The sequence below is a fragment of the Phyllosticta capitalensis genome (genome assembly GCF_038381095.1).
Source record: "Phyllosticta capitalensis strain CBS 128856 chromosome Unknown BKA78scaffold_8, whole genome shotgun sequence".
Taxonomy (NCBI): Eukaryota; Fungi; Ascomycota; class Dothideomycetes; order Botryosphaeriales; family Phyllostictaceae; genus Phyllosticta; species Phyllosticta capitalensis.
The window spans coordinates 1,185,299-1,210,303 of record NW_027117446.1 but is presented as its reverse complement, the minus strand read 5'-3'; the positions used below and the strand labels follow the sequence as shown (position 1 = coordinate 1,210,303).

Sequence of the window (25,005 nt, the reverse complement as noted above, 5' to 3'; positions counted from 1 at the left end):
ATCGTTTGTTTTTGCATCTTAACCTTAAAAATTCAAACATGTCGATCATGGATACCTCCAATTCCAACTCGGTCAGTACGAAGACGCGTACTGACGAGCCCTTTTCTGAGAAGGCTCAGCGCGTTGAGCACATAGAGAATCAGCAATCTCTATCGAATCTCAGTGACGATGATGCCGCTTTTTTGGCTTCTTTTACCCCTGAACAAAAGAAGAAAGTCATCCGCAAGGTCGATGTAGTTCTCCTGACTCAAGCGACATGATCCCGATCACTGACCAAAGACTTCGATAGTTTCGACTCGTGCCCATGCTCCTGTTCCTATATCTTATTACATATCTCGACAAGACAAACGTCGGTACATCACCCAGCGTCCATCGAGCCCCTTGTATAAGAAGAGGGCTGACTCCAGCGGACAGGAAATGCAAAGATTGAGGGACTGCTACCGGATCTGAACATGTCGGATCACCAGTACAACATCGCCTTGTCGGTCTTCTTTCCGCCATACATCCTCGCTGGTAGGCCGACCTCAGCAGCATGATCACGCCGTCCACGAGAATGCTGACGCATACTCCACAGAGGTACCGAGCAACATGCTTCTCCAAAAGTTCAAGCGTCCATCGACGTACATTGGCATCCTTGTGCTCGGGTGGGGCATCGTGATGGTCGGCACTGGCTTCGTCAAGAATTTCAGCGAGCTCTGCGTAACGCGCTTCTTGTTGGGTCTCTTCGAGTGAGTGCTCTATCCGCCTCGTCCGTCTGATGTTGACCGGAAAGAAAAACAGGGCAGGATTCTTCCCCGGTGCCATTCTCATCGTGTCGCGATGGTACCTGCCCAACGAGACGCAGACGCGAATCGCCTTGCTGTACTCGTCCGCTGCATCGGGAGGAGCTTTTTCGGGCCTGTTGGCTTTTGCGATTGCCAAAATGGATGGTGTTGGTGGGCTTGAGGGATGGCGATGGGTAAACCCACTTTCAACCGTACCCCTGACCCCCTGGTCTCCTGAACTCCTAAACTCCGGAACTCCGGAACTCTGGAGCTCCTCACCATTTGCCTAGCACGGTCAAAATAACACCGCAATCACTCCAGATCTTCATCCTAGAGGGCATCCTCACAGTCGTTATGGGTGCGCTCTGCTTCCCTCTCCTCATCGACTCGCCCGCCCTCTCCGGCCGCTGGCTCACTTCGGACGAAATGCGTTATCTCGACCTGCGGCAGCGCGCCCGCGCCGGCGACGCGCCCTCCAACCCAGACTCAGAAGGCAGCAACAACAACAAGAAAGTCTCGCACTTCGACAAGTCCGCCCTGTGGGCCGTGATGAGCGACTGGAAGATGTACCTCCTGTTCCTGGGCAGCTGGTCCAACGCGGTGCCCAACTACGCCATGAAGTTCACCATGCCGGCCATCGTGTCGTCCATGGGCTTCAGCTCGGCCCGCGCCCAGCTGCTCACCATCCCGCCCTACGCGTGCGGCGCCGTTTCTGCATACGTGGTTTCCGTCTTCGCCGATCGGTATGCCTGGCGCATGCCGTTCGTCGTTGGGCCGCAGGTTTGCGTCATTGTGTCGTTTGCGATTCTGTTCGGCAAGGCGGCTGAGATTGCGAGTAACATTGCGCTGGCGTATTTTGCAGTTTGTCTGGCTTGCATTGGGTGAGTGTTGTAGCACTGTTGGAAGGATCTCCAGCTGACTCGACGACGCTAGAATGTACCCCATCTTCCCCGGCGTCAACGCATGGAACGTGGCAAACCAGGCTGGCGTTGCCAAACGCGCCATTAGCATCGGCTACCTGGTGTGCGCGGGCAACATCGGCGGCGTCATTGGCAGCTACATCTACAAGGACAACGAGGCGCCGCGTTATCCGACCGGCTACGGCAGCTCGCTGGCTTTTGGGTCTGCTGGCCTTGTTGCCATGCTTGTGCTCGAGTACTGCCTGTGGACGTCCAACAAGCGCAATGCGCGGATGTCGGAGGATGAGATGTGCGAGCGCTTCTCTGATGATCAATTGGACAAGATGGGCGATCGGAGTCCGCTGTACAAATATGCTCTCTGATTTGATGGGACAAAGGGCTGGGGCGGCTTTTTCCTTGTTTCCCTTTCAAGTGTTTACTGCGTTGAAGTCAAACGAGTCGGTCGAGTCATCGAGAAACTCAAAAGCCTGCGCCGGTGAGCCAACACGACCAAAGAATCATGAATGATGGCGATGGAATGAGAGGCGCTCTTACCGAAGCATCCAAGTCCAACCAATCTGTCGTCTGCCACTCCATGAAAATTTGCTGCAAAGCATCTGGGTCGGGAGGTGCAGGACCAAACGTAGCCCCCGTAGACGAAAGCTGCGGCTGCCCCTGTCTGGTTTCAATGACATCTGTCTGTTGTCCCGCACCTCCAGACTCGTTAGCCATTGGATCGACTTGAGCACTTCGGGGAGAATTCCTCTCATTCTGAAAGCGAGCCTCGCGTCGCAGCTCCTCAAGAATAATCGTGTACCTGCGCGCCGGCGAATCAGCGTCTGCAGGCTGCGCCAGTCGCGAGTGGCACCGCTCTGCCAGCGCAAGAAGGGCCTCCTTCTCCGGCGAGCTCTCGTGGCCCAGCAGGCTCTGCTGGATTTCCCAGACATACACCACGGCCAGAGCGCAAAAGGTGGCGTAAGCGCTCCACCAGAAGGCGTGAGCGACGTTCGGATCGCTGGACATGGAATCGACGAGCTGCAGCGCCGTTTTGGCTGCCGAGGTGCATTTTCGGATGCTCTCCGAGAGGCCGCTGGCTTCGCCTTGGTTGCCGAGAAGGAAGGGCCGCGTTGCATGGATGATGGCATGGCAATAGGCCAGTTTGAGGGCCATCGCTTGGCGCCGTACCACGGGGATGAGGCTCGATGGACGGATGGCCCGGAGGTGATTTGGGAGACTGGCCTGCCAGGCGTGGAGCGCATCTACGGCCTTGGTTGCAGCGGCAAGCCTGTTGCGTTGGGGTACTGTCTTGACCGAATATACCTCGGAGGAAACGGTGCCAATGATTTTGGAAAGTTTGGCGTGTGCTATTACAGAGTCTACATGAGTCTGGGGATCATCCTCATCCTGCAGGTTTAGGGGGCCAGCTGGTGTCATGTATTCGTCGTCGATTGCATCGGGGAGGTCTTGGTTGATGTCGTCGTCGTGAAAGTATCGCGGGCGGCCAAGCACAACGCTTAGGTAGGCATCGAGTATGTAGGCCACCCAGAACACTCTTCTCTTGCATTGCGAGACGATGTAGTTGCTTGGTTTCACGTTTCCTTTGCGGTTCCGAGTCTGCTTTCGATGGATTCCCAAGGCAGCGATGATCTGCGAGGCATTTCCAAGAACGTACCACGCCTTGTTCATGCGTGAGGTCTGAAGCAGATACAACACCTGCACTACTCTTGCCTGGACAGATTCTAGCTGTGGCAAGCCAGCCTGCGATTCGAGATAAAGGCCAGCTTGGTGGAAGTACTCGTCCCACCGTCGCAGAGAATTCTCGTCGTTCCAGCTGCTATTTAGTGTGTTCTTCATCTTGTCTTTGCGTCTTTCCGCGATGGCCATCACGGTGAACAATATTGACGCCTTTGCATTTCCGATACTTTGTGTGATGGGAAGTCCGTGTGAAAGATTGTCGGTGGCGATTGACAGCCAATCGACCACGGTTGGATGGTGAAATATGCAGTACGTTACTACACAGTGCTCAAAATAATCTTGGAGGATCTTGTGTGCATCAAGTGGGATGGAGACAGAATTGGCTCTTGAAATGTCTACCAGCAGTGGCCTGTCGCCGGCTGTGGTAATATGTTGAGTGGAGTCGATGCCACCAAGTAGGTGAGGGTGGACGTCGATTGTGTTTGCCGATAGTTTGGACAAACGCTTGTAGGCGCGGTGTAAGAATGTCAAACCCGAAGTGGTGTCGACATACTGGCCCTCAATCTCGGCAGCGTCGATTTCAGGTGAGTTTCTCTCAGTAATTGGGCCTTCGATGCTGTCGCCGGCGGCCCCTGGAAGAGGGGTTGGTGGTTTACCACGCGCATATGCTGCATTGTATACGCAATGCAGGCCGCGGTCTGCACATGTCTCGCAAGGGAGCGTTCCCGAGCACCTGGACTTCTTGGACTTGCAGGAGTCACAGGCGCGAGTCACCTTGCGCGTCTTTCTTCGGCTGGTACCGATGTCAACGGCGCAAAGATCGACCGACGTACGCTTCGGAGGCGACAACGCGCTCATGGCTGTCTTGTTGGATGGGATGAGGTTCGAGTGCGGAAAAGAGGGGAAGAGGAATACAGATTCCGCGGAAATAGTTGCCCGGAAACACCGGAAACTTCGGTCATCCTTGACGTGATCACGTGGAGTAAGTTGACCACGGAGGAAGTGATAATGAAGTTCAAGCGGACATCAGAACATGATGGAATATCAAATCAAGTCATGTCTCATCGCAAGACGTAGGAAAAATCTGGGCGGCTAAGAACCGACCTACCACAAGTCTCAGCGCTCGCAAAATGCTCATCAGCAAAGACGACAAAGAGAAAAGGAACTCGTGGTATCAAGCAGCATACGCAGCACACAGCTTCCGGACCGTTCTTCACTCGTCCATCGATCGCTCGCTCGCTCGCTCGTCCAACTCCATCCGCACCCACAACCCACCAGAAGCAGCGAGTCGTCAACAACACCAAACACACTGCTACGCTTCAGAAATGCGGCACGCTCAAGCTCGCTAGCGCCAAATTGACAATGCTGAACAGACCCTCTCCGAGAATCAACCCGCTCGCAAGGACGATAATCGGCGTCTCGGCGCGGCCAAGGCGGTCTCGCCAGACGAAGCTGATGATGCCGCCGATGGTGCGAGCGAGGGTAAACGAGGGCACGTTGTACATGCCTAGACACAATCAGCAAAGTCGCCCGACGCTAGAAAGAGCTCGCAAGGAACTGTACTCACCGACAGCAACGGCAATGCCGCCAGGGACAAACTTGGTCCAGCCTCTACCCTCCTTCCTGGCCTGTCCCCACACCCTCGCCGCGGTGCCCAGCGCAAAGACGACGCCCGCGCCTACCGCCCACGTGCCGACCATCTCAGGCAACCCCTTGCCCGTCACCAGCCGCGCGGTAAAGATCCAAACAAAGCCCGTGGGCACCTCGAACAGCTTGCCAGGCACCTCGTAGACATTGGTGTAGAGCTTATAAATGACGGCCGACAAGACGGCGCCGACGGCTGAGCCAATCATCTGGCCCCAAAACTGCGCGTTGGGCGCCGCGCCGAGCAGGTGGCCCGTCTTGAGGTCTTGCATCAGGTCGCCGGCCTGCAGAGCGCCGGATTCGGACACAGCGCCGGCGACCAGGTTGATGACGACGGCGTTGGGGTTGCTCGCGGCGTGCGGGATGGCCAGCGCGATGAGCAGCTGGGTCAGCTTGGAGATGCCGGAGACGGGGTTCAGGTCGGTCTCCCCCAGTGCGCGGACGCCCATGATGGAGAGGAGGAGCGCGAGGAAGAGGGATAGGATGTTGAGCTGGAGCGGCACCATGGAGCCGAAGACGTAGTGCACGGCGAGGATGCTGAGGAGGAGAGAGACGAAGAGACCGATGATGGTGGTGCGATTGGAGATGAGGTGTTCAGGGGGTGCGTCGTCTTCGGGGGTGGAGGAGTGGGTGCGTTTGAGGGCGGATTGGTCCGTCCCGTCGAGAGCAGTGTACTCGTAGTCGCGAGATGCGATTCGGAGAGTCGCGACATCTCTCCAGTGCGTCTGGGAAAGGCGTGGCAGCCATATGCGGGCATATTTGACCAAAGGCCTCAAGACCAGCCAGCTCAGACTAACCAGAGAGTCGGCGAGCATTATGGCCAAGCTCAACCATACAATCCAGCCCTTGCTGCCAGTTTCCCAGTCACTTACGGGACCGGGAGCCCACCCCTTGTTCTTGGCCAGGGGAGACAACAACCCCCAGCCAAGAATGGCACCGAGCAGCATGTGCAGAGTCGTCTCAGGGCCCATGATGATGCCCTGGCCAATGTAGGCAGGACTCGGGTTCAACGTCCACAGCCATTTGTTGGCCAGCGTCAGTCCCAAGATGGGCACATCGCGGACTTGAGGGACAAAGTAGCTGAACACCGTCTGAAAACATGAGCATTTTTCCTACAGACAGAAGAGAGACACCCACATAGACTGCAGACACGACAAAAGAGGCAATCAACAGGCGGACCTTGGCCCTCCAGTTGCTCATCTCGTCTACACCGGTGAGGTTGACATCATTCTCCGGGTGATCCTGCGGTGGGGCCGCGGCCAGCAGGCGCTCGCGCTCGTCAGGGTCCCCATTGGCCGTCGGCGCGGCGTCCTGGCGAATGACTGCGCCTTTTCCGTCCTCTCCGTGTATCACGCCAATCATGAGTGCAGCGGCAGTCCCGCTCGGAAACTTGAGCTTTTCCCGGATGATAACCTCTCGTCGCAGCGGGACCGCGAAGACGACCCCGAAGAAGCAGATGCCGACGGACCAGCAGACCAACTTCCACAGGCTAATGTCCAGCGGCCCGTTCTCTTCTGGTTTGAGCAGGTATTGCAGCGCGGGAATCACGCCTACAAAGCCGCAGCCCAGAGTCATTGTGCCGACGCTTCCAGCCACGGATTGTACCAAAACGTTTTCCACGGGCGAAAACGGTATCGACAAATATCGCGCAACCAGCTTGAACCAGGCAAAGCCCAGCAGAGCCGAAGGCATGGCCATGCTGCTCACCCAGCCAGTTTGCAGACCAAAGTACATGTTTGAAAAACATATCGCGACGCCTATGCCGAGACCAACCAGTATGCCGCGCAGGGTAAAGTTTTGCGGCTCCGAAGCGCGCTCGGCGAGAAGGTGACGGGTCTCATTGTGGTTGTTGTCGTCGCGATAAGCATCGTCGGGCTTGGGCGTGGGAGGTGTAGGGCTGCGGGAAGATATGGTGCGGGCGGCTGAAGGACCTCTGTCTGGAGCCATGTCGGATAAGAGTATAGGAGCGTCAGAGGATGCTGGAGGAAGAGGAGGAGAGCGAAAACGCGGCGCGATAGGCGTTGGATGCTGCATGAGGTGGAATATGGCTGATGTAATCGGTGGTGGTTTGGGTCACGACTTATGACGCGATAAGGCAGTAGCCGAGGAACCCTCACCGGGCTGGATTTGGTAAAGACCAAAACTACTGCAATCCAACCCGGCAGCCTTCAGCTCAGGAACCCAGGGGCTGCGACTCGCATGAAGATTGCTCGGCGTAGGGCCTCCTTTAGACCTCGACCGCACGGCAACGATGCAATGCCGTCATGGTCCGCGTCTGAAACGGATCCAGCGTCCATGTGCGTGCCATCAACAAGCAGAAAGGACTCAACGGCCTTGCGATGCGTGTTAGGAATAGTTTGAGTAGTAGCAGCCCCGGAAAATGCGTCACCATCCCCAGCCCGCGGACCTGACTCCTACCCCGACTTAAAATCCAACGCGTCCCGTCCGTCTCCCTCTGCTCGCGTGTCAACCCACAACCACAACACACAACTCACATAATGCCATTCATCGACGACCTCTCTCCTCGCGACTCGCCATCGGTATGGCTCTCCATTTTCTGACCCTTTGATCTTGCCGATCATCGTCACCGCTCCTGTTCTGTTCACCAGGCATCCCAGTACCCTACCCTGGGAAAAATTTCTCCTTCTTCTCCTCCTGTTTTTCCTCTCCTCTCAACCATTGCAGGTGCACTTCACTTGCCTTTTCACTTTTCCGCCATTCCCTTTGACGCCGTCATCACCTCCTTCGCTCTAACCTTGAGCAACAAGGGCCGCCTCACCATGCCTGCACACTACGCAGCCTCAGCATCCGCCCAGGATGAAAAGGCTACCTGCGCGCCGCAACTCAAAGCCCAAGCGTGCCGGCCGAGCACTTACGTCGACGAAGTGACGCGACGCCGCCATCCCGACGTTGCTGCCTTGATGCCGCGGGAAGAAGCCAAAGCCGGCAAGGACGAGGGTGACCGGGACACAGCTCCCGAGGTCAAGGACGCCGCGAAGAAGACGAAAGAATCGAGCAGACGGGTCAGGAAGCATGTGCACTTTGCCGAAGACGAGGGCTACGCATCGGCGACGGGCACGCCGGCTCCGAGTCCCAAGGTTTGTTCATCTCCGTCGCCAGCCTGCGCGGCCGCGGACGCTGAAGCAACACCCCAGCAACAGCTGCAGCTCGACGAGATGCGGGAAATCAAGGTCGTCCAACAATCTCAAGTGTGTGGGGAGCGCGGCGACGATCGCGGAAGGGTCCTGGGAAAAAGTGGGCCTGCTCGCGTGCCCAAGCCGGTGCACAAGGACGAGTCGTCACACAAACCCCAGACTCAACCCTCGCGCACCGTTACCTCGAGAAAAGCCACGTCGCAGAGGACCTCCAAGACGAAGAAGAAGCCTCGCACAGAAAAGGCTGAGACGGTGCAAAACACTGGCGGCTCCTATCGCAACCAGTATGGCAACATAGTCTTTGAAGACTTTTGTTAGTCTCCTCGCTTTGCAGCTACATGTCGGCTGCTGGTGTGCTGACCGCAACTAGTCTGATGCCTCACACCACCCAATGACCCTGGGTCAGATCAAAAGTCGTTTCGGTTCGGCGTTGGCAGGTAATGATGGCTATTCAGGAACGGGTCCTGCTTATGGCTGGCGTTCTGGGCATGCACCATTCAATTGGTCCGGTCTACTTTTCAGCATCCCTTTTCCTCAAACCTACTACAGAGACATCAAGACGCAAGTCGATCCTTTTGCTCTACGTCATTCCGCTACATGGAATTGCCGAGCTACACACATACACAATCATGAAGACGAACTATCAACTATTGAGCTAGTCCGGACAGTACCCATGATCACATTCATAAATTGAACCATCAGAACAGGTGAGATGGTGAAACGATGCCATTGGAGCTTCATTGAAACGTCGTGGCACAACGAGGATGCCAAGAGATAGACTCGACCAATTACAGGAAGCACTGGGTGACGGCATCAAGAACCTGACTTCAGACGGATGGACATGATCACAAGGCAAACCAACCATCCGAACGCAAAACTTCATTTCGACGTTCGAATAGCCTGATCTTTTCTACTACGCAAATTCTTTACACTCTAGTACGACGAATCAACCCAGTTGGTGTAATCACTGCCCAGAACCGTCGCAATGTCAACCGCGCCGGATGCCTCGGTCTCATACTTCCTCGCACTCGTATCGCTGCCATCACCCGAGTTGTTGTACTCGTAGTACAGGGGCTCAGCATTATCCGCCATGGTGGTCCAGCCCTCCTCATTGATGATGCTGCCCAAGTCCGAGTTCTGGAACTGGACGCGGGCGTAGGCGCGCCAGGGGCGGCCGAGGTAGACCTGGCCGCTCAGGTCCTCGGAGGCGTCGTCGGCGGCCGTGACGGTGCTGCTGTCGATGACGTACCAGGAGCTGTCGTCCTCCTCCTCGCGGGACATGGCGGTGATGGCGCCGGCGCCGTTGGACGCGACGGTCGAGCCCGTGATCCACAGCGACGCGTCGCCGAAGATGTAGTCGACCGCGCCGCTGATGTAGCAGTTGGTGTAGTACTGCGTGCCTGCCTTGGCGTACAGCGTGTCTTGGTAGCCGTTGAAGCTGCAGCCGTAAAAGGAGAGTTGGTCTGCGTTGGCAGTAAAGCTAAAGGCGGTGTTAGATGTGTGTTTTCAGGGGTAAGGGGTATCATGAAGACTTACGCCACCGCCTGGCTTCCCTCGCCGTATCCATTCTCGACATTGATGTTGTACATCTTGAAGCCATCGCTAACCACATTGACGGTCGAGCTCTTGTCCAAGCTGCCGGCATCGCTCGAGCTGATGCTGTGGGTGATGGTCACGGCGTTGCTGGCATACGACGACGTGTCCTCGGTGTAGCCATACAGCGTCAGCGCGCCGCCGTACTCGACCGTCAGCTGCTCCTCGTACGTGCCGCTCTCGACGAAGATGCACGCGTCTTCGGTAGATGAGCCCAGCGCCTCGATCGCCGCGCCGATGGTCGAGTAGTCACCCGAGGACCCGACGGTCGAACAGCCGCTTGGCGCGCTCGTCCTGCCAGTCGCCCGTTTTTGAGTGGGGTGGGCGAGGGCCGAGAGGGAGAGCCCCAGCGTGATGGAGAGGATGGAGGAGGAATGCATCGTGCCAATGAGTCTACCAGTAGACTTGGGAAGAAGAGCAAGATGTCGAAAAGACGAAAGAGAGGGACAACAATGCAAAATTAAAAAGAGAACGATGCGAAGAAGAGACTCGCCAAAGAATGGTCATCACCTGGGAAAAAAGTAGACGGTTTATTTATAGTCGAGCAAAAGCACGCGCACCACACATCGCGAGCGAGTGAAACAGGGTGGTCGACTCCGCGAGAGGGCCGTGCCTGGAGATGTTTCTTCATCGAACTTTTTTTTTGCTTGGCTTGCCCAACGCTCTCCTTTCTCACGGCGGCGGCGGCGCAGCGCAGCGTAGCGGCACATCTTAACCCCCTCCCTTGTTGTTTGGCTGCGGAGAGATGTCGACTTCGGCTGCAGCCGACCGAGTTTACCCTTCGGACCGCAACCCTGTACATGTTGTATTTCCGTCATCATGCAGACTGGAAAGCTACCTTGCCCCCCTGACGACAGCGCGCTCAGTGGTGGGCTTTCTAGATTCAGGGAAAAAGAGACGCGTCTGTAGTACTCCGTAGGCTTGGCGTTTCCGAGCAGCAGCAGCCAAACACAAGCAAGCAAAATGCAAGCGAGAAAGACCAAAGGTGATGCAGCAGCAGCCAGCAGCAGCACAAGCGCTTCGGCAGCTCAAACATGCGAACGCGAAAAGAGTGGAGAAGTCGTGATAGCCGAAGGGCTTGGCGTGCCCTTTTGCGGTGGCGCTACGCCGCAAGCGGCAGGAAGCGATCGGCAGTTGGCGACGCAGGACGCGAGACACCAGGACTCGCGTCGCCAGAAACGCCAGAAACGTCCAAAACGGCGTCCAGTGCCCCTCCACGTGCTTTGCCGATACCTTCCCGTACAACCACTCTGCTCCGCGCCGCCGTGAGGTCTGGAAAAAGGAGGTCCCCATGTTTTGGCCTGCCTGTTTTTTCTCTCTTTCTCCTCCATCCGGATTCCGAGTACGAAATACGGTAGAGCGCAGGCCACTACTGCGCGTGCCTCTTTCTGATGGCACACAGTAGTGGGCCGCAAAAGGAATGGCAATTCCAGGGCGGAGTGCTTGAATGCTCCCCGTAGCTATCATTTCATGAGCTTAAATGTCAAAGTCTTTGGGGAGACAGGTGGGTTGACCAATCTCCATGTACATGTACATCTTGACTTCAAAATCTAGGCATAGAATGAGGTCAACTCACCCAACGAGTAAGACCGAGCACATGGCTACAAGGAGCATTCAAGCACCACGCCCCAGGCTTGGCAGTCTCTTTCGTCACCCGCGGTGGCATTGATGGCTGCTCGGACCAGCCACCCGAAACCATTGCGCGCTTCCGTTGCGCTTGGACGTGCGTGCCGACTGCTGTATCCCCACAGCCTGGGATATATCTAGTCGGGGCGATGCTCCTAGAGTGACGCCGTAGTTCTTCTTGTCCATTCTCTCTCCTTCGTTTTCCAATCCTTTACTCTTACTTCTTGTCGATAATATGGTTGGCTCTTCAGTTTCCCTCTTGCTTCCCCTTCTGTCTGCGGCATACGCCCTGCCAACCACCACCACCAATGGCAAGCCAGCGCCGGCGCTAAAGGAGCGTGCCTCCGCTTGCACCCCGTCGTCAGGGGGCTCTGCGTCCACCGACGACGTTCCCGCCATCACCTCTGCCATTGCCGAGTGCGGTAACGGCGGCACCATTGTGCTCCCGGCGGGAACCACGTACTACGCCAACAGTGTCTTGGATTTTGACGGTTGCGCTGGATGCGACTTCCAGATCGAAGGCACCCTCCAGTTTACCGGGTCGACTGACGTCTGGAGCGGGGAGACGGCCATGATGAACGTCAAGGATATTGACGGCCTCAAGATCCGCTCCACCACCGGATCTGGCGTGATTGATGGAAACGGACAAGACTCGTAAGAAGCCATTCGCCCTGCAGCTAGCTCTTTGCTTTGGAGAGCGTACCTACTGACCTTTGCCAGGTGGGATCTGTTCGCCTCGGACGAATCCTACGCGCGTCCGACGCTCCTCTACATCACGGGCGGCTCCGATATCCAAGTGACGGGGCTGGCGCAAAAGAACCCGCCCAACGTCTTCATCTCGGTCAAGGGCGGGTCGACCAACGTGCTCTTCTCGCAGCTCAACATGACGGCCGAGTCGACGTCGGACAACGAGCCCAAAAACACCGACGGCTTCGACATTGGCGAGAGCACCTACGTGACGCTGACCAACATCGACGTGGTCAACGACGACGACTGCGTCGCCTTCAAGCCGTCGGCCAACTACGTCACCGTCGACACCATTTCCTGCACGGGCAGCCACGGCATCTCCGTCGGCTCGCTGGGCAAGGGCTCCGACGACTCGGTCAAGAACATTTACGTCTCCAACGCAAAGATGATCCAGTCGTCAAAGGCCGCCGGCATCAAGACGTATCCCAGCGGCAACGACCACGGCACGTCGACCGTCTCCAACGTCACGTTTGCCGACTTCGTCGTCCAGGACTCCGACTACGCCTTCCAGATCCAGAGCTGCTACGGCGAGGACGACTCGTATTGCGAGAGCAACCCCGGCAACGCAGAGCTCACCGACATCGTCGTCAAGGGCTTCAGCGGTACCACTTCCGACAAGTATGACCCGACGACTGCCAACATCAACTGCGGCTCTGGCGGCACGTGCGGCATCACCATTTCCGACTGGACCGTGGAGGCGTCGTCAGGCAGCGGCGAGATTCTGTGCTCAAACACTCCCAGCGACCTGGGTGTCGACTGCACGTCCGGAGCTTCTGGTTAGGTGGAAGAGGCGTAAAATGCTGTAAATAGATTACTTGACTGCAGGGGAATAGGAATGACAACCCAGACCTCATTAGCGCGCTAAAATCAAAGACTTGCAAAGCAAAATGAGACGTTCAGTACACTGACATGAGAAATCGACAAAAGGAAACAGAGGAATGAACTCGCTGCCGTGTCTCATACCATGTACAATATGTACCAAATCACCAGGAGATATCATATACCGGAATCCAACTATCGGGCGTTTGTCGTGGAAGCAGCTTACTGCAGCATGCTCGACACCATCTCGCGCACCTCGGAAATCTCCCTCCTGAGCTGGCGAATCTCGACGACGGCCTGCTCGACGCCAATCTCGGGGGCAACCTCTTCGCACTTCTTGTCCCATCCCTCGGCTTCAAAGTCGACCTCGCCGGCCAGCTCTTCCCACTCCTGCATCGAGTCATCGTCCGCTTCGCCGCGCTTGCGGTTAAATTTGACCTTGTGAGCCTCGCGAGTCTCGATGGCGGCAGTGATGATGAGCAGAGGCGAGTAAATGAAGCCCATGACGTAGTCGTTGAGGCGGGCGTAGCTCTTGTCGTCCATCCACCACTCAAAGGGAATGATGAGGAAGAAGAGCTCGATGAGGTTGAACGGGGCGATGAAGACGTTCTCATCCGGAGCACGGACATATTGCATCGTCTTTTGGCTGAGCAACGCCATGTACTCGTCAACCGCGTTGTCCGTGATGTCTTCGTACGCACTGTTGTACAGCGCAATGAGGATGTTGAGGAGAATGACCATAACGACGAACGTAAACAGGTAGTAGAGGATGATGCCAAACGGAGGCGCAAAGTGGTCGAATCCGTCGAACTCGGGAGACTGCATGATGGCAGCAAGCATCGACTGGACGATAAAGGTGGTGGCCGTGATTTTCTCGTCAACCTGATCCATACCGATAAAGGCTTGGAAGAAACCGACGAGGATGAAGAAGAGCATGGCGAAGAAGATGAGCGACTCCTTCATCATGACCTTTAGAACAACCAGCATGGCGCCAAAGAATCGGAACGTGTCAAGGTAGAGCAGCAATCTCATCCAGAACATGGGAGCCGAGAATGCCAAGAAGTTGTAGCTCAGGGTGTTGAAGTACTTTCGTGGCTCCGAGTCCCAGTCGTGGCTTACCGCAACCATGCGAGTAACAAAAGACACGGTGAGGAGAGCGTAGAGGGTACCTATAGCAACAGTAATTAGCAGTGGCAACTTGGATTGGTGGACCTTACGAAACGGAGATTATTTGTTGCAGGTCCTAGTAGCTGGACAACAGGAGCATGCGAGGATCATGTAGCGAGAAACGCAAGGAAAAGTTCACTTACTGTTAAACACGTTCCAGAAACCAATGTAATAGCGTCCAACCTTCCAGAGCTTGGCGGCTTCGTCGAGGATGAAGCCGACTGTAAAGATGTACAGCAGACCCTCGACTGCGTCCAAATCTCCGCCGGGATTTTGAGTGTTGATCGATCCGGTATACAGGGCCAGGAAGACGACGGAGATGATGATTTGAAGAGCATTCTGGTAGGCCGGAACGCGCATCCGGTCAGGGTCAATGTGGGACCAAAAGTCGGTGTTGCCCTTCTTCTTCCAGTCGACGAAGCGAGAGGGATCTTCGTCGTCTTGAACAAGCCATCCTCTCCATAAGAATGAGATGCAGCGCTGGTAGCCCGAGGAACCAATGACGCGGAGGGCATGCAAGTCGACAGCTTTCTCAATAGCGTTGGCTGGGGATGTATCCTCGCCATTGACCATGATTGAGTAGCGCTTGAGCAAGACATCCTCGAGAAGATAGCACATGTCTTCTTCTCCTTCGATTCTGCTTTTGTTAGTCTCTGGAGGCTTATTTGCGACCGAATGGCTCGGGAAACTTACATGTGCTTTGCAATGACTTCACACGCCGTAGCGCGTACATCATGCAGGTCCGAGTCCCAGAGCTCCAAGGTGGCTTGCTTTGCGAACCATTTCTTGACAATGAGCAAGCAAAAGACGACGCAAGCCTTGTACTCTTCTCCTCCAGCATTCCTGGCGAGCTCAATGACCTGGGGAGTGATTATGTGGCTCCGGGCGTTGGTGATAAGCGCCTCTTCAACCTCGCATGGAATGACCGTCTCGAGCTGGTGTCTAAGGCGCAGACAGACCTTGGTGACTTCTTTAGCGGGGATCGGCGACGGGGGCAAGTCACCGCGACGCGTCGGAAGCACTGGATAAGGTCAGTTTGAGCAGCAAATCAAGCGCGAAAATTTGGATTCCTTACGAGACTGCATCTCGTCGCGTATGCGCTGCCTCCGGTCATGGCTGTCAAAGCCCATTAGTCTGCCCCAGCGAACCATGATGCCGAGTCGAATACAAAGAAGACCTTGAGCTGCAGGAGACCAGAGCAAGGCAGCTGCGAGGTTAGCGGCCGACTTGGTCGTGAGAAAAAGACGGTCAGGCGCAGTAGCAGAAAGATGGGTTCATGTCTGGCGGTGGGGGTGGGCCATAGCTCCTTGGTCACAGCCACCCACGAGTACGACCCCCATGTCAGCTTGGCTTTTTGCTTTGTGCCTGTTTCAACGTCCGATTCCCTGTTTCACTGCCAACGCCATTGACGATAAACACATGATGCGTAAATGTTCATTTGCCGCCACCGTCACGCTACCGATGCAGCACAACCAGACTCCGTTCAGCGCCCGTCGCCAATTTTTGTCTACTCTGCTTGCTTCTTGTCCGTTCATCCGATATGCTACGATCCGTCGCTCGTGACCGTTGCTCATTCCTCATAGCCTGCAATGCCTTACTCAATGCCACCCTCGTCGCTCTCGCTGTCGTCCTCGTCACCGCTGACTTGCTGGTTCTCGCGCTCCCTCTTCTCCATGAGAGCCTGGAGCTCAGCGTCATCGCTCTCCGTGACAGCCTTGGGCGCCATCTTGACCTTGCAGTCTCCGCCGTCCTTTTGAATCGTCGAGGTAATGTCCTCAATTGCAGACTCCAGCATGGCGATGCCAGCATGCTTGTCCAGACATTGGCTGGTGAGGACGTAGAGAGGCGGCGACACCAGCTTGACCTTGACCTGGTTGTCTTCCGTGTTCTTGGCCTCGGCCTTGCGCAGCGCATTCTTAACCGCGTCGATACCATCATATCCAAAGCAGGTAACCTCGATATCCGCGCGAACCTTGGTGGGCTGGGGAGTCAGGCGCTTGCCAATGTAGGATTGGAGCTCCAGCTTGACGGCCTCGTTGGGGAAAGTGACTTCGTTCCAGACTTCGGGGTTGGTAATGGAAAGCTTGAAGGCGTCGATCGAGTGGCCGTATTTCTTGTTCAGCGGCCAGCCGACGTGCTGGTAAATCTCCTCGATGGGAGTAAGGGTCTTCTCAGCGACGTGGCGCATAATCGAGTGCACCATTTTGCTCTTGTTGTAGCGCTCCTCGCACTTGATGACATCTTCGGGGGAGACGCGACGTTTCGACAAGTCAATGTAACCTGCGCGTGTTAGCCTTTCAAGCGCCTCGCCTCTGCTCATTCGATTGCCCACCCTTCTCCTTGTCCACACGCAGCACAACGACAACCTCGTTCCTCCCGACGCGAATCAACTTTTGGATCGAACGGATACGACGTCTCGACAGTTCGCTAAGCAAGATCATGCCATCAATGTTGTCGTACTCGAGGAGCTTCACGTATGCGCCCATCTCGGCAATCTGTGCAAACACGTATTAGTCACACGTCTACCATCTTGGCTTGCGCGTGCAGAGGCTTACCTGCTTGACATTGACCATGACGAAGCTCTCCACCTCCGGATACTTCTCCTCATAGAAACGGCAATTTGTGAGCGACATGTTGGCGGTGTTGGCGCTGGTCACAAAGATGCGTGGGTCGGTTTCGGTATGACTGTTTTCCTCTGAGAGGTTCGCGCGAGGTGCGGCGTGGCCTCGTTGGGAGAGAGTGTGGTGACGGGCCTGGACAGGGTGTCAGAGGAAGAAGAGATGTAGGTGCGGAGGCGCGAGACGATCCGGTGCCGAATTGAATGACGGTGAGGTGGGTAGGTGTAGTTTTCGACTGGGGCCGCCAAACAGGTGCCAGAAACAACTTTTGGTGGGGCGGAGTGCCAAGATTTCGCCGCCGACTCACCTCGTCGCCCGAGATGCCCTCCATCTTCAGTCAAACCTCGCAATTTCTGTCGACTTTCACTGTTCATACCACCCTTGGGTCGGACATCATTCTTATATGAGTTGTTCATTGTCCTTCATTCCATTGTCCATGTAATGCCAAGTTGAGAAGCTCAATCAAGAGCATGGCACACACAAGGCCGAAGCATTCGTCTTCACCAGACAGCAATTCTCATCGCCATTGCAGTCTCGGGCGAGTCGATTGAACTTCTTTCACCTATATCTCTGCTTCGGTTCGCTTCTCAACGTTCAGTGCGTTGAGTGCGCTGCGGTCCTCAACAAGACTTCGATATTGCCAGACAAAGAAGTCACGTTTTCGGTTCCACTCTGGAATCAACCAAGCGCTCCAATTGTGGATAATGGGACAACATGGAGGGTCGGTGGATAATGAGTCTTCTGGCCATTTTCTCGACTCTGGAAGATGCGATGGCTAACCATGACGCATGGAAATGAGCATAGGGAGATATCGGCCGGAAACAACACGACTATCGCCAAGCTCGCTTTGCTTTGCTACATTTTTTCTATTTCTATCTTCCATAAGCGTCTGGCCTTCAATGTCTTGCATTTCTGCAAAATGATTCCTGGATGAATTTGACCGCAACATCAGCCCCAATCCTTCTGGTCCAGATGATGCTCCAATCCACTTCAGCTCCTCTCTACTCCGACAGCAACATCAAGTTTGCCGAGCCTCATGACAGCATGACCTCTCAGGCCATGTTCGTATACACTCAATCCCTTTCTTGGCAGTCAAATTGGGGCGTACACAATCAGCGGTTCTTACTAGAGCCATTGGTCAAATCCTTCGTCATCTCAGAGCCAGGGTTCTGCTGAGGAATAAATGAATACACTAGATTCCGAAGAAACCTTTGCTGCATCCGTCAGGATGCGGAGAAATATAGCCCTGATTGGCGCAAAACGGTCAAGTCTCGCGACCTCTCCAAAGCAGTCAGCATGCCACACTCGTGTTCTCCTACTCAGGTATCTTGGCCTACCAGAACCACACCTGCCAAGACTCTCCGCTCCGCCGCCACGATTGGTCCATGCTCGGCCCCCTTTACAAGACACCCGGACGGGCACAGACATCCGCATCTACTCCGAACCGTGGCTCGCTCGCCTGTCAGACTGCTCTCCAAAACGGGAAAAAGCAATAGCCAACTTGGCCCGCAATGGCTTTTTCGCAGCAACCCCACGATGCGCTCGCAACGGAGCTGCAAAGTAGCACAGGTCCGAGCACCGTGTGCCGGCAGTTCGCCTGGCTGTCGTGAACGAGTCGAGTCTGACCATCGGACGCGGAGGAGCAGAAGCGAACGGGGCCTTAGCCTCCTCAAATATAAAACCTCGCCGTAGGGGCGTGCAATATAGATCAGGCCAAGCGGTGATCCACACAGAGTTTCTTCTCCTAACTCCTCCAACTCTCAAACAACTTCATCTCCTCCTCTGACGTCTTGTCTTTTACTTGTCTGCTTGTCGTTGTTGTCGAGATATCTTGTCCTGCATCACCAACTTCATACGGCCACCCGCATTCAACCAACCCGGCAATACATCACTCCGAACACCACTCAAAATGAAGACCTTCACCTCTGCTTTCTCGCTTACCTGTCTCCTGGCCAGTCTGGTAGCCGCCACGCCAATTGCTGCGCCATCGACTGTAGCCGTCACCGCCGCGTCCAACGGCACTGCCGCCACCTGCCAGTGTGAGGCAGTGATCTGTGTGCAGTCGTGGCCAGAGGTAAGAAAGACCGACTCCGATGCACTTTTGTCTGGTCCCGTCCTGCAAAAGGAGAATCAGCCCTGGATCAACTGCTGACTCTGGAAATAGTCCTGCCACTGCTCAAACGACGCCAAGATCGACTGCTACAACAAGTGCGGTGGCGAGTATCCGACGCTTGCGGTATGTACAGTCTTTCGTGTTGAATCATACTTTTCCGTTCCGATGGACGATTGAGTACATATCAAATCAGAATCAAGCTGACAAGTCACTTCCAACAGACCTGCGAGTAGATGCGCACCAAGCAAAGACTTTGTTGGGCGAAGAAATAACGACTGGACGAGCAGCATTTCGGGGGCTACCTATTCCGGCATTGACATTTAGTTTTGACTTTTGGGCTTTTGCGTTGAGGGAGCACGCGGCTTGGTGACATACACTACCTTTTTCCTTTCTCAACCTTCGACGTTGTTCGACTTTTGATATTTCTATCCCGACCACAGACGCTGCGCTCGTCCTAGCGCCAATGGAAAACCTTTGACGTTTGAAGAATCGAAAATCATCTTTTTATTCCATCTTCTCGTTTACTCATATCTCTTTTTTGTATCATCAACATGCATCAATTCGCCTCGCCCTCCCTGCCCTCAGCCAGCCTCCTCACCGCCTCCCCCTCGACTCTCAACCCCACCCACTCATCCATCCTCTGCGCACCCAAGCTCTTGTAAAAGCCGAGCGCACTCTCGTTCCACTTCAAACAGCTCCACTCCAAACGGCCACCATTGATGCGCAGCAGCTCGGACGCCAGCGCGCGCAGCAGCAGCTTTCCGTATCCGCGCTTGCGGTACGCCGGCCGCACAAACAGATCTTCGAGGTAGATTCCCGGGGCGGCGCGCCACGTGCTGTAGTTGTGGAAGAAGAGCGCCATGCCGGCGACTTGTGGCGCGCTGGTCGGGTCGTTGTCGCCGGCCGGCGCAAGAATGAGGAAGGTCTTGGCAAAGCCGGGGGTTGTGGATGTGCTGGTGGTGGTGGTGGTGGCGGACGCGTCAGAGGGCGCAAAGGAGAGAGTGGCGAGCAAGGTCTCCTCGGTCGCTTGGACAGAGTCGAGCGCGTTTTCGTAGATTGCGAGCTCTTTAATCATGCCAAGGATTTCGGGGACGTCTGTAGGCGCGAGTCATTGCGTCATTAGCATGCGAAGACTTGGGTTGGCGTAGGTAGTCGCCATTGCGAAGCATTAATGGTAAATGACGGTAGCGGTGAAGTACCTTCGCGCCTGGCGAGGCGGATGATTGGCTCGGCCGACATCTTGAACGAGAAATCTTTGGGAATTTTTTTGGAGTAGAGTTGCGGGGTTGAGTTGAGCTTGGGGGCTTGGGTTGGCGCAGCCTTTTTGTACGGCCAAGTAGTTACTACAGCCCGTCGTCTGCGCCGCCAGAAAAGTCCATGCAAAAGCTGGGGCGGACAGACCCCACCGCGCACGCCCTACGCGGGCCGGTCAAGTTGACAACTGCTAACAGAATTCGCGGACCGACGTGATTGTCATGATGAATCATTTTCGTGATGGACTCAATCACTCCGCCAGCGCTCTGTCTTCGGAAGGCTTTAGATTTTCCTCTCCTTCTTGTCTATTAGGACCAGATGACTCTTTGTTTTTCGGTCGTCTTCCTGCGCGCCCTTTTTTGCCTTCCGGGGCGAGTTTGGCTCCTTCGAATAGAAAGAGGTCATCCGTACTTGCTTCGAAATTTGAATCGGGATCAGAGAGTAAAGAGCTTCCCCATTTGGCATCCCACTTCTTCTTTCCTTCGTCGTACCACATGACGGGACATTGTGCAAAAATTTTGGCCCAAAGACGCCGCATGGAACGACGCGTGATACGGACCGCTCGATCCTTGCCAGGCATCTTCGTCGGCAGTCTTTCAATCTCGAGCTGGTGGCGGAGGAGCTTTTCAGAAGCAGCTGGATGCAGAGAATCTTGTCCAAGATAGAGGTCGTCGGGGTTGAGATGAGAACGAGCGGCTTGGGCCAGCCGGGCAACCTTTTCTTCCTTTGTGCCCTCCTCACTCAGTCGCAGATGTCTTAGTGAGAGGTCTAGACGATAATCACCAGCCGAAAATCCATATCTGATCAGCTTGTCGACGTCGTACTGTGACCAATGTGCTTCCATTTCCAATGCCCTTGGACGTCTCTGTCTTGGGCCCTCCCAGGCAATGTCTCCCAAAACTAAGCCTCGCAGTCTTTCCCAGTCTTCTGTCTTGAGCGGCGGCTGAATTTTGTCGAGAACATTCGCATACCATTCTTCAACCTGATTGCGCGCGCGGTTCAAAGGCATTGGGCGCTGCCAGGTATTTCTAGCCGGCACGCTAAATTTGGTCCTCTTCAGCTTTGCACTTCTGGAGACGATCAAGTGCGAGTTTCGGACTGTGGCTTCAATGAATCCCTTGAGCCTGGGGTAGCGCGGAGAAATCTCAAATACACGGGGCTCCTCTGCTTCGATTGGATTTTTCCGAGGGACCTCAACTACTGCACCAGGGAGGCCGTCGAGCACGACGCGAGGATCTGATTTCAGGAGCTGGTCATAGTGAAGATCAACAGCCTGCTGTCCGTGGACGTCATCAGGGACCAGCAAATGCTTCCTGAGGAGCTCATATCGAAGAGGTCCACGGCGACCATATGTCCATGACAAGATTCGCTCCAGAGGCCGTATCTCGCCCTCGTTTGCGCGGCGCAATTGGCCAAGTCCTTTGCGGGCCTGGCGAAACTTTTCGCGGATGCGGCCAGCAGAGAATTTGAGGTTGTCGAGCTTCGAGTCTGGCGTGGCTGGGTCTACGCGGTAATTGTCAAAGGCAGAAAGCACATGGCGGCGAGCGAACTGTCGAGCAGCAGGGTCGGGTAGATAGGTGGCTTCTCGAAGCAACGCGCGCAACAGTCGTTTTGAAGCGACGGCGTCTCCGCGCGAGGGAGTGGGCATGCGAGCAGTGCAGCGGAGTGGTTGACAATGGAGCGGGTGACGATTGGAGCCAAGCTTCTTGTGGTGCGCGCTCCAGCTTGACGCGGTCCCCGGCTCCCTCTCTCCACTTCACTTCCGCTGCACGCGCCGAGAGCCCGACCAAGACCGACGACTTGCACGACCCGACTGACATCTTCACCTTCACCTTTGCCTTGCCTGCTCTGCGACAGTGTGCTCGCCGGTCGAATCCTTCATTGCGCCTCCCTCTGCGCCCACCGAGCCTGCCCACAGCCCTGCTATGCAGGTTGCCAACTCTGGACTCGGTTCGTTCGAGGGCAGGGCCAGCCAGAATCACAGCCAGCCCGGACACCGCTACGACACCATGTCGCAGCAAAGTAATGGCTACTCGAGGAGCTTTTCCGATGCAAATGGGCTCGCGCATCACGCAATGGACCATCCGCCCCAGATTTACACCGTACGTAACGTGCGAGGAGGGCATTCGACCCCAGTCGCATTCGCGCGTGCCTCTGCTAACTGCGCCAGGCCGTTTACTCCAACGTCAACGTCTACGAAATGGAAGTCAATGGCGTCGCCGTCATGAAGCGCCGCTCCGACTCGTGGCTCAATGCTACCCAGATCCTCAAAGTGGCCGGTGTCGACAAGGGCAAGCGTACCAAGGTGCTGGAGAAAGAAGTCCTCACGGGCGAGCATGAAAAGGTCCAAGGCGGTTATGGCAAATACCAAGGAACATGGATCAACTATCGCCGCGGTCGCGAATTTTGTCGACAATACGGCGTGGAGGACTTGTTGAGGCCATTGCTCGACTATGGCATGGAGGGCGGCGCTCAGGGCCATGAAGTTGACACCCCAACCAAGGAGCAAGCCATGGCAGCCAACCGAAAGCGCTTCTACGCCAGTACCATTGATGGCCGAAGCAGCAACCCCAGTGCTGGGGGGACTTTCTTTTCCAACATCTCGACCACGGCTTCCAACGCCATCGCCGCCATGAACAAGGTTGCCAGGATGAACTCGCCAGCCCCCAGGCCCAGCAGTGCGCAGAGAAGGCCAATGGTCCACCCTCCACCACGCCAACACTACGCAAGCCAAGAATCTTTCCGCGGCGAAAGCCAGCAGAGCCTCCCGAGCATGCGCTCAGAGCGAAGCTTCAGCACAACCGGCCCTCTCGACTCGACATACGCTACACAGCAGCACGGATTCAATGGTGAGCAAGGCCCAGACGGGCAGGAACCTCCACGCAAGAGGTTACGACAAGACGAGCCGCCCTCTCAGAGGAACGGTGAAGTTGAAACTATCCGAGATGGATCACCGACGGAACCTAACGAATCTTTCGTGTATCACCAAACAGGCCCGCAGACCTCGACCGGAGACGGAGATGTTCACCACGCCCTAACACCCTTGCCAACGCCCAATGACCATGCATCGCAAGAAAAGCAAGCAGTGCTACTGGACCTGTTCCATGATAACCAGTCGAGAACCGACTTTTCTAACCATCCCGCCATTGTCCACTTATCCGGCTCCGACCTCGATTACCCGTTGGACCAATCCGCCAACACGGCGCTGCACTGGGCTGCCACCCTCGCTCGCGTAAACGTCATGCGTCTTTTGATATCCAAAGGCGCAAATATTTTCCGAGGCAACGCCGCTGGTCAAACTCCGCTAATGGCTGCTGTAGCTGTGAATAATTGCCTTGACCATGGTTGCTTCCCCGAGCTGCTAGAGCTTTTGGCACCTCTGATCGAACTCCGCGATGACCAAGGACGCACCATTCTCCACCACATTGCGGTTGCCTCAGGGGTCAAAGGTCGCGCTGCTTCAAGCAAGTACTACCTTGAAGCGCTTCTTGAGTTTCTGGTGCGCAACACAACAAGCCAAAACAGCCAATCATCTTTCGAAGGGAGCAGCTCAAAACCCATTGGCCTCATGCGATTCATGTCTGAAATGGTTAATGCCCGAGACGTTGCTGGCAATACGGCCTTGAATCTTGTGGCTCGCATTGGAAACCGAAGCATCATCCAGCAGCTGCTCGAAGTCAAAGCAGACCCCACAATCCCCAACTACAAAGGGCTCCGGCCCATAGACTTTGGTGTGGGCGAGGACCCAGAAAAGCTCAACCATCAAACACCAAATCAGGTTGGGTCGCCCAGCAAAAGCAGAGGCCCGGCAAGCAGAGTGGAGGAAACGAGTAGAGAAATGATGCCCAGTAGGTGGCCATTGTGCCGGATATCAACGTCTGCTAACAAAGGCAGCCATGTCCTCCTTTCTCTCCCAAACAGAATCCCAATTTAGTGCCGAAATTCGCCTCAAGCAAGACCTCATTGACCGCACCAATGCAACCATCCAATCTCTCTCCACCCAACAGCGCCACTTGACCTCGCACCTCACCTCCCTCCAACGCCATCACCGCCTCCGCACCGAACGCCACCAACGCATCGTCAACCTCCGCAACGCCATCTCCGAGCAAGCCGACCGCATCTCCCGCCTCTCGTCGACGTCCGTCGAAGACATTATGCGCAACAAATCCGCGCTTCGTCCTGGTAACGCGGACGTCCCGCTCGACCTTGTCCAACCAGGACACGTGCCCCCCGACGTAGGGCCCGAGGACGCCGACAAGATCGACTTTCACGCGTTCGGTCCTGCGCAGCAACAGGCGATGCTCAACCTCCCGTCGCCGCAAACCCTACGCGCCGCGCTCACCGCCTACGACGCCAACAACGCCGAGCTGCGCGCAAGATCCGCGACGCTCAAGGCGCGCAACGGCGAGATCGAGGCGCAGTACCGCAAGGTGGTCAGCTTGTGCACGGGCGTCGCCGAAGACCAGGTCGAAGCGCTGCTCGAGAGCTTGGTCAAGGCGGTCGAGAGCGAAACGGGCGAGGGCGTCGAGGTGGGACGCGTCAGGGAGTTTCTACGTAAGGTGGACTTCGTTGAGCTCCCTTGACACCTTTCGCGCCGTCGACGGTCACGCGGAATGGGGATTTCTCTGTTTTGATAGACTCGGGTTCAATCGGTTCGGTTCGGTCAGGTGTATGTGTTAACCTGAAGGTTTTCGGCGCTCGGAGGCGGTGCTCTCTTCTGTATGGTTTGGCGGCTGGGCTAGCCGGCCGGCTGGCTGGCTGTGAGGGGGTGGGTTTTGGATTCTGTATGCTTTATGCCGTTTCTGCAGGGCTACTACCGATAATCGCCGCCGCTGCTGGGAGGGAGGGAGAGCTGGCGATGGATATGATCCCCTTTTCCCTTTCTCAATTCTTTCGGCGCCGCGTCGCGCT

General features: G+C 55.8%; 13 protein-coding genes across 13 annotated transcripts; 5 read left to right on the top strand and 8 right to left on the bottom strand.

The window, feature by feature from the left end:
* Nucleotides 1–38: 38 nt before the first annotated feature.
* Nucleotides 39–2,046, top strand: BKA78DRAFT_332685 (MFS transporter; the record flags this gene model as incomplete). The annotated part of the gene is made up of 7 exons (XM_066890006.1): nucleotides 39–233; nucleotides 290–353; nucleotides 415–513; nucleotides 575–728; nucleotides 781–958; nucleotides 1,086–1,645; nucleotides 1,698–2,046. The coding sequence occupies 7 exons, from the start codon at nucleotides 39–41 to the stop codon at nucleotides 2,044–2,046; spliced, it is 1,599 nt and encodes a 532-aa protein (XP_066741993.1).
* A 97-nt stretch (nucleotides 2,047–2,143) lies between these two features.
* BKA78DRAFT_254947 (fungal-specific transcription factor domain-containing protein) lies at nucleotides 2,144–4,216 on the bottom strand (the record flags this gene model as incomplete). The annotated part of the gene is made up of 1 exon (XM_066884949.1): nucleotides 2,144–4,216. The coding sequence occupies one exon, from the start codon at nucleotides 4,214–4,216 to the stop codon at nucleotides 2,144–2,146; it is 2,073 nt and encodes a 690-aa protein (XP_066741992.1).
* A 48-nt stretch (nucleotides 4,217–4,264) lies between these two features.
* Nucleotides 4,265–7,063, bottom strand: BKA78DRAFT_320513 (oligopeptide transporter-like protein). Its single transcript, XM_066888956.1, has 3 exons — nucleotides 6,140–7,063; nucleotides 4,926–6,093; nucleotides 4,265–4,865 (listed from the first exon to the last, which is right to left on the bottom strand). The coding sequence occupies exons 1-3, from the start codon at nucleotides 7,034–7,036 to the stop codon at nucleotides 4,678–4,680; spliced, it is 2,253 nt and encodes a 750-aa protein (XP_066741991.1). The 5' UTR covers nucleotides 7,037–7,063; the 3' UTR covers nucleotides 4,265–4,677.
* Nucleotides 7,064–7,235: 172 nt separating this feature from the next.
* Nucleotides 7,236–8,811, top strand: BKA78DRAFT_176678 (uncharacterized protein). Its single transcript, XM_066883345.1, has 4 exons — nucleotides 7,236–7,542; nucleotides 7,771–8,100; nucleotides 8,158–8,470; nucleotides 8,528–8,811. Exons 1-4 carry the CDS (start codon nucleotides 7,501–7,503, stop codon nucleotides 8,530–8,532), a joined length of 690 nt encoding a protein of 229 aa, XP_066741990.1. The 5' UTR covers nucleotides 7,236–7,500; the 3' UTR covers nucleotides 8,533–8,811.
* Nucleotides 8,812–9,090: 279 nt separating this feature from the next.
* BKA78DRAFT_297770 (pectin lyase fold/virulence factor) lies at nucleotides 9,091–10,130 on the bottom strand (the record flags this gene model as incomplete). The annotated part of the gene is made up of 2 exons (XM_066886815.1): nucleotides 9,091–9,637; nucleotides 9,694–10,130. 2 exons carry the CDS (start codon nucleotides 10,128–10,130, stop codon nucleotides 9,091–9,093), a joined length of 984 nt encoding a protein of 327 aa, XP_066741989.1.
* A 227-nt stretch (nucleotides 10,131–10,357) lies between these two features.
* BKA78DRAFT_176639 (uncharacterized protein) lies at nucleotides 10,358–11,414 on the bottom strand. The gene has a single exon (XM_066883343.1). It carries the CDS (start codon nucleotides 11,215–11,217, stop codon nucleotides 10,585–10,587), a length of 633 nt encoding a protein of 210 aa, XP_066741988.1. The 5' UTR covers nucleotides 11,218–11,414; the 3' UTR covers nucleotides 10,358–10,584.
* A 197-nt stretch (nucleotides 11,415–11,611) lies between these two features.
* BKA78DRAFT_354950 (putative endo-xylogalacturonan hydrolase A) lies at nucleotides 11,612–12,904 on the top strand (the record flags this gene model as incomplete). Its single annotated transcript, XM_066891818.1, has 2 exons — nucleotides 11,612–12,030; nucleotides 12,097–12,904. The coding sequence occupies 2 exons, from the start codon at nucleotides 11,612–11,614 to the stop codon at nucleotides 12,902–12,904; spliced, it is 1,227 nt and encodes a 408-aa protein (XP_066741987.1).
* Nucleotides 12,905–13,164: 260 nt separating this feature from the next.
* Nucleotides 13,165–15,260, bottom strand: BKA78DRAFT_354949 (uncharacterized protein; the record flags this gene model as incomplete). Its single annotated transcript, XM_066891817.1, has 4 exons — nucleotides 13,165–14,111; nucleotides 14,253–14,746; nucleotides 14,803–15,130; nucleotides 15,185–15,260. 4 exons carry the CDS (start codon nucleotides 15,258–15,260, stop codon nucleotides 13,165–13,167), a joined length of 1,845 nt encoding a protein of 614 aa, XP_066741986.1.
* A 194-nt stretch (nucleotides 15,261–15,454) lies between these two features.
* Nucleotides 15,455–17,043, bottom strand: BKA78DRAFT_176652 (eukaryotic translation initiation factor 2 subunit alpha). The gene is made up of 3 exons (XM_066883344.1): nucleotides 16,665–17,043; nucleotides 16,442–16,604; nucleotides 15,455–16,389 (listed from the first exon to the last, which is right to left on the bottom strand). Exons 1-3 carry the CDS (start codon nucleotides 16,740–16,742, stop codon nucleotides 15,704–15,706), a joined length of 927 nt encoding a protein of 308 aa, XP_066741985.1. The 5' UTR covers nucleotides 16,743–17,043; the 3' UTR covers nucleotides 15,455–15,703.
* Nucleotides 17,044–18,636: 1,593 nt separating this feature from the next.
* BKA78DRAFT_354947 (uncharacterized protein) lies at nucleotides 18,637–19,073 on the top strand (the record flags this gene model as incomplete). Its single annotated transcript, XM_066891816.1, has 3 exons — nucleotides 18,637–18,801; nucleotides 18,892–18,963; nucleotides 19,062–19,073. 3 exons carry the CDS (start codon nucleotides 18,637–18,639, stop codon nucleotides 19,071–19,073), a joined length of 249 nt encoding a protein of 82 aa, XP_066741984.1.
* A 323-nt stretch (nucleotides 19,074–19,396) lies between these two features.
* BKA78DRAFT_354946 (N-acetyltransferase ats1) lies at nucleotides 19,397–20,079 on the bottom strand (the record flags this gene model as incomplete). Its single annotated transcript, XM_066891815.1, has 2 exons — nucleotides 19,397–19,935; nucleotides 20,040–20,079. 2 exons carry the CDS (start codon nucleotides 20,077–20,079, stop codon nucleotides 19,397–19,399), a joined length of 579 nt encoding a protein of 192 aa, XP_066741983.1.
* A 265-nt stretch (nucleotides 20,080–20,344) lies between these two features.
* BKA78DRAFT_354945 (uncharacterized protein) lies at nucleotides 20,345–21,742 on the bottom strand (the record flags this gene model as incomplete). Its single annotated transcript, XM_066891814.1, has 1 exon — nucleotides 20,345–21,742. One exon carries the CDS (start codon nucleotides 21,740–21,742, stop codon nucleotides 20,345–20,347), a length of 1,398 nt encoding a protein of 465 aa, XP_066741982.1.
* Nucleotides 21,743–22,103: 361 nt separating this feature from the next.
* Nucleotides 22,104–24,677, top strand: BKA78DRAFT_255102 (uncharacterized protein; the record flags this gene model as incomplete). Its single annotated transcript, XM_066884966.1, has 3 exons — nucleotides 22,104–22,196; nucleotides 22,265–23,942; nucleotides 23,989–24,677. 3 exons carry the CDS (start codon nucleotides 22,104–22,106, stop codon nucleotides 24,675–24,677), a joined length of 2,460 nt encoding a protein of 819 aa, XP_066741981.1.
* Nucleotides 24,678–25,005: the final 328 nt, after the last annotated feature.

Coding starts and splice junctions, on each gene's coding strand:
- BKA78DRAFT_176639 (XM_066883343.1), bottom strand. CDS start 11,217: ATGATAGCTACGGGGAGCATTCAAGCACTCCGCCCTGGAATTGCCATT.
- BKA78DRAFT_176678 (XM_066883345.1), top strand. CDS start 7,501: ATGCCATTCATCGACGACCTCTCTCCTCGCGACTCGCCATCG. Junction 7,543..7,770: donor CTCCTCGCGACTCGCCATCG/GTATGGCTCTCC, acceptor TTGAGCAACAAG/GGCCGCCTCACCATGCCTGC. Junction 8,101..8,157: donor CGCCGGCTCCGAGTCCCAAG/GTTTGTTCATCT, acceptor GCAACACCCCAG/CAACAGCTGCAGCTCGACGA.
- BKA78DRAFT_320513 (XM_066888956.1), bottom strand. CDS start 7,036: ATGCAGCATCCAACGCCTATCGCGCCGCGTTTTCGCTCTCCTCCTCTT. Junction 6,094..6,139: donor TTGTCGTGTCTGCAGTCTAT/GTGGGTGTCTCT, acceptor TCATGTTTTCAG/ACGGTGTTCAGCTACTTTGT. Junction 4,866..4,925: donor CGGCATTGCCGTTGCTGTCG/GTGAGTACAGTT, acceptor GATTGTGTCTAG/GCATGTACAACGTGCCCTCG.
- BKA78DRAFT_176652 (XM_066883344.1), bottom strand. CDS start 16,742: ATGTCGCTCACAAATTGCCGTTTCTATGAGGAGAAGTATCCGGAGGTG. Junction 16,605..16,664: donor TCATGGTCAATGTCAAGCAG/GTAAGCCTCTGC, acceptor GTGTTTGCACAG/ATTGCCGAGATGGGCGCATA. Junction 16,390..16,441: donor GCGTGTGGACAAGGAGAAGG/GTGGGCAATCGA, acceptor TAACACGCGCAG/GTTACATTGACTTGTCGAAA.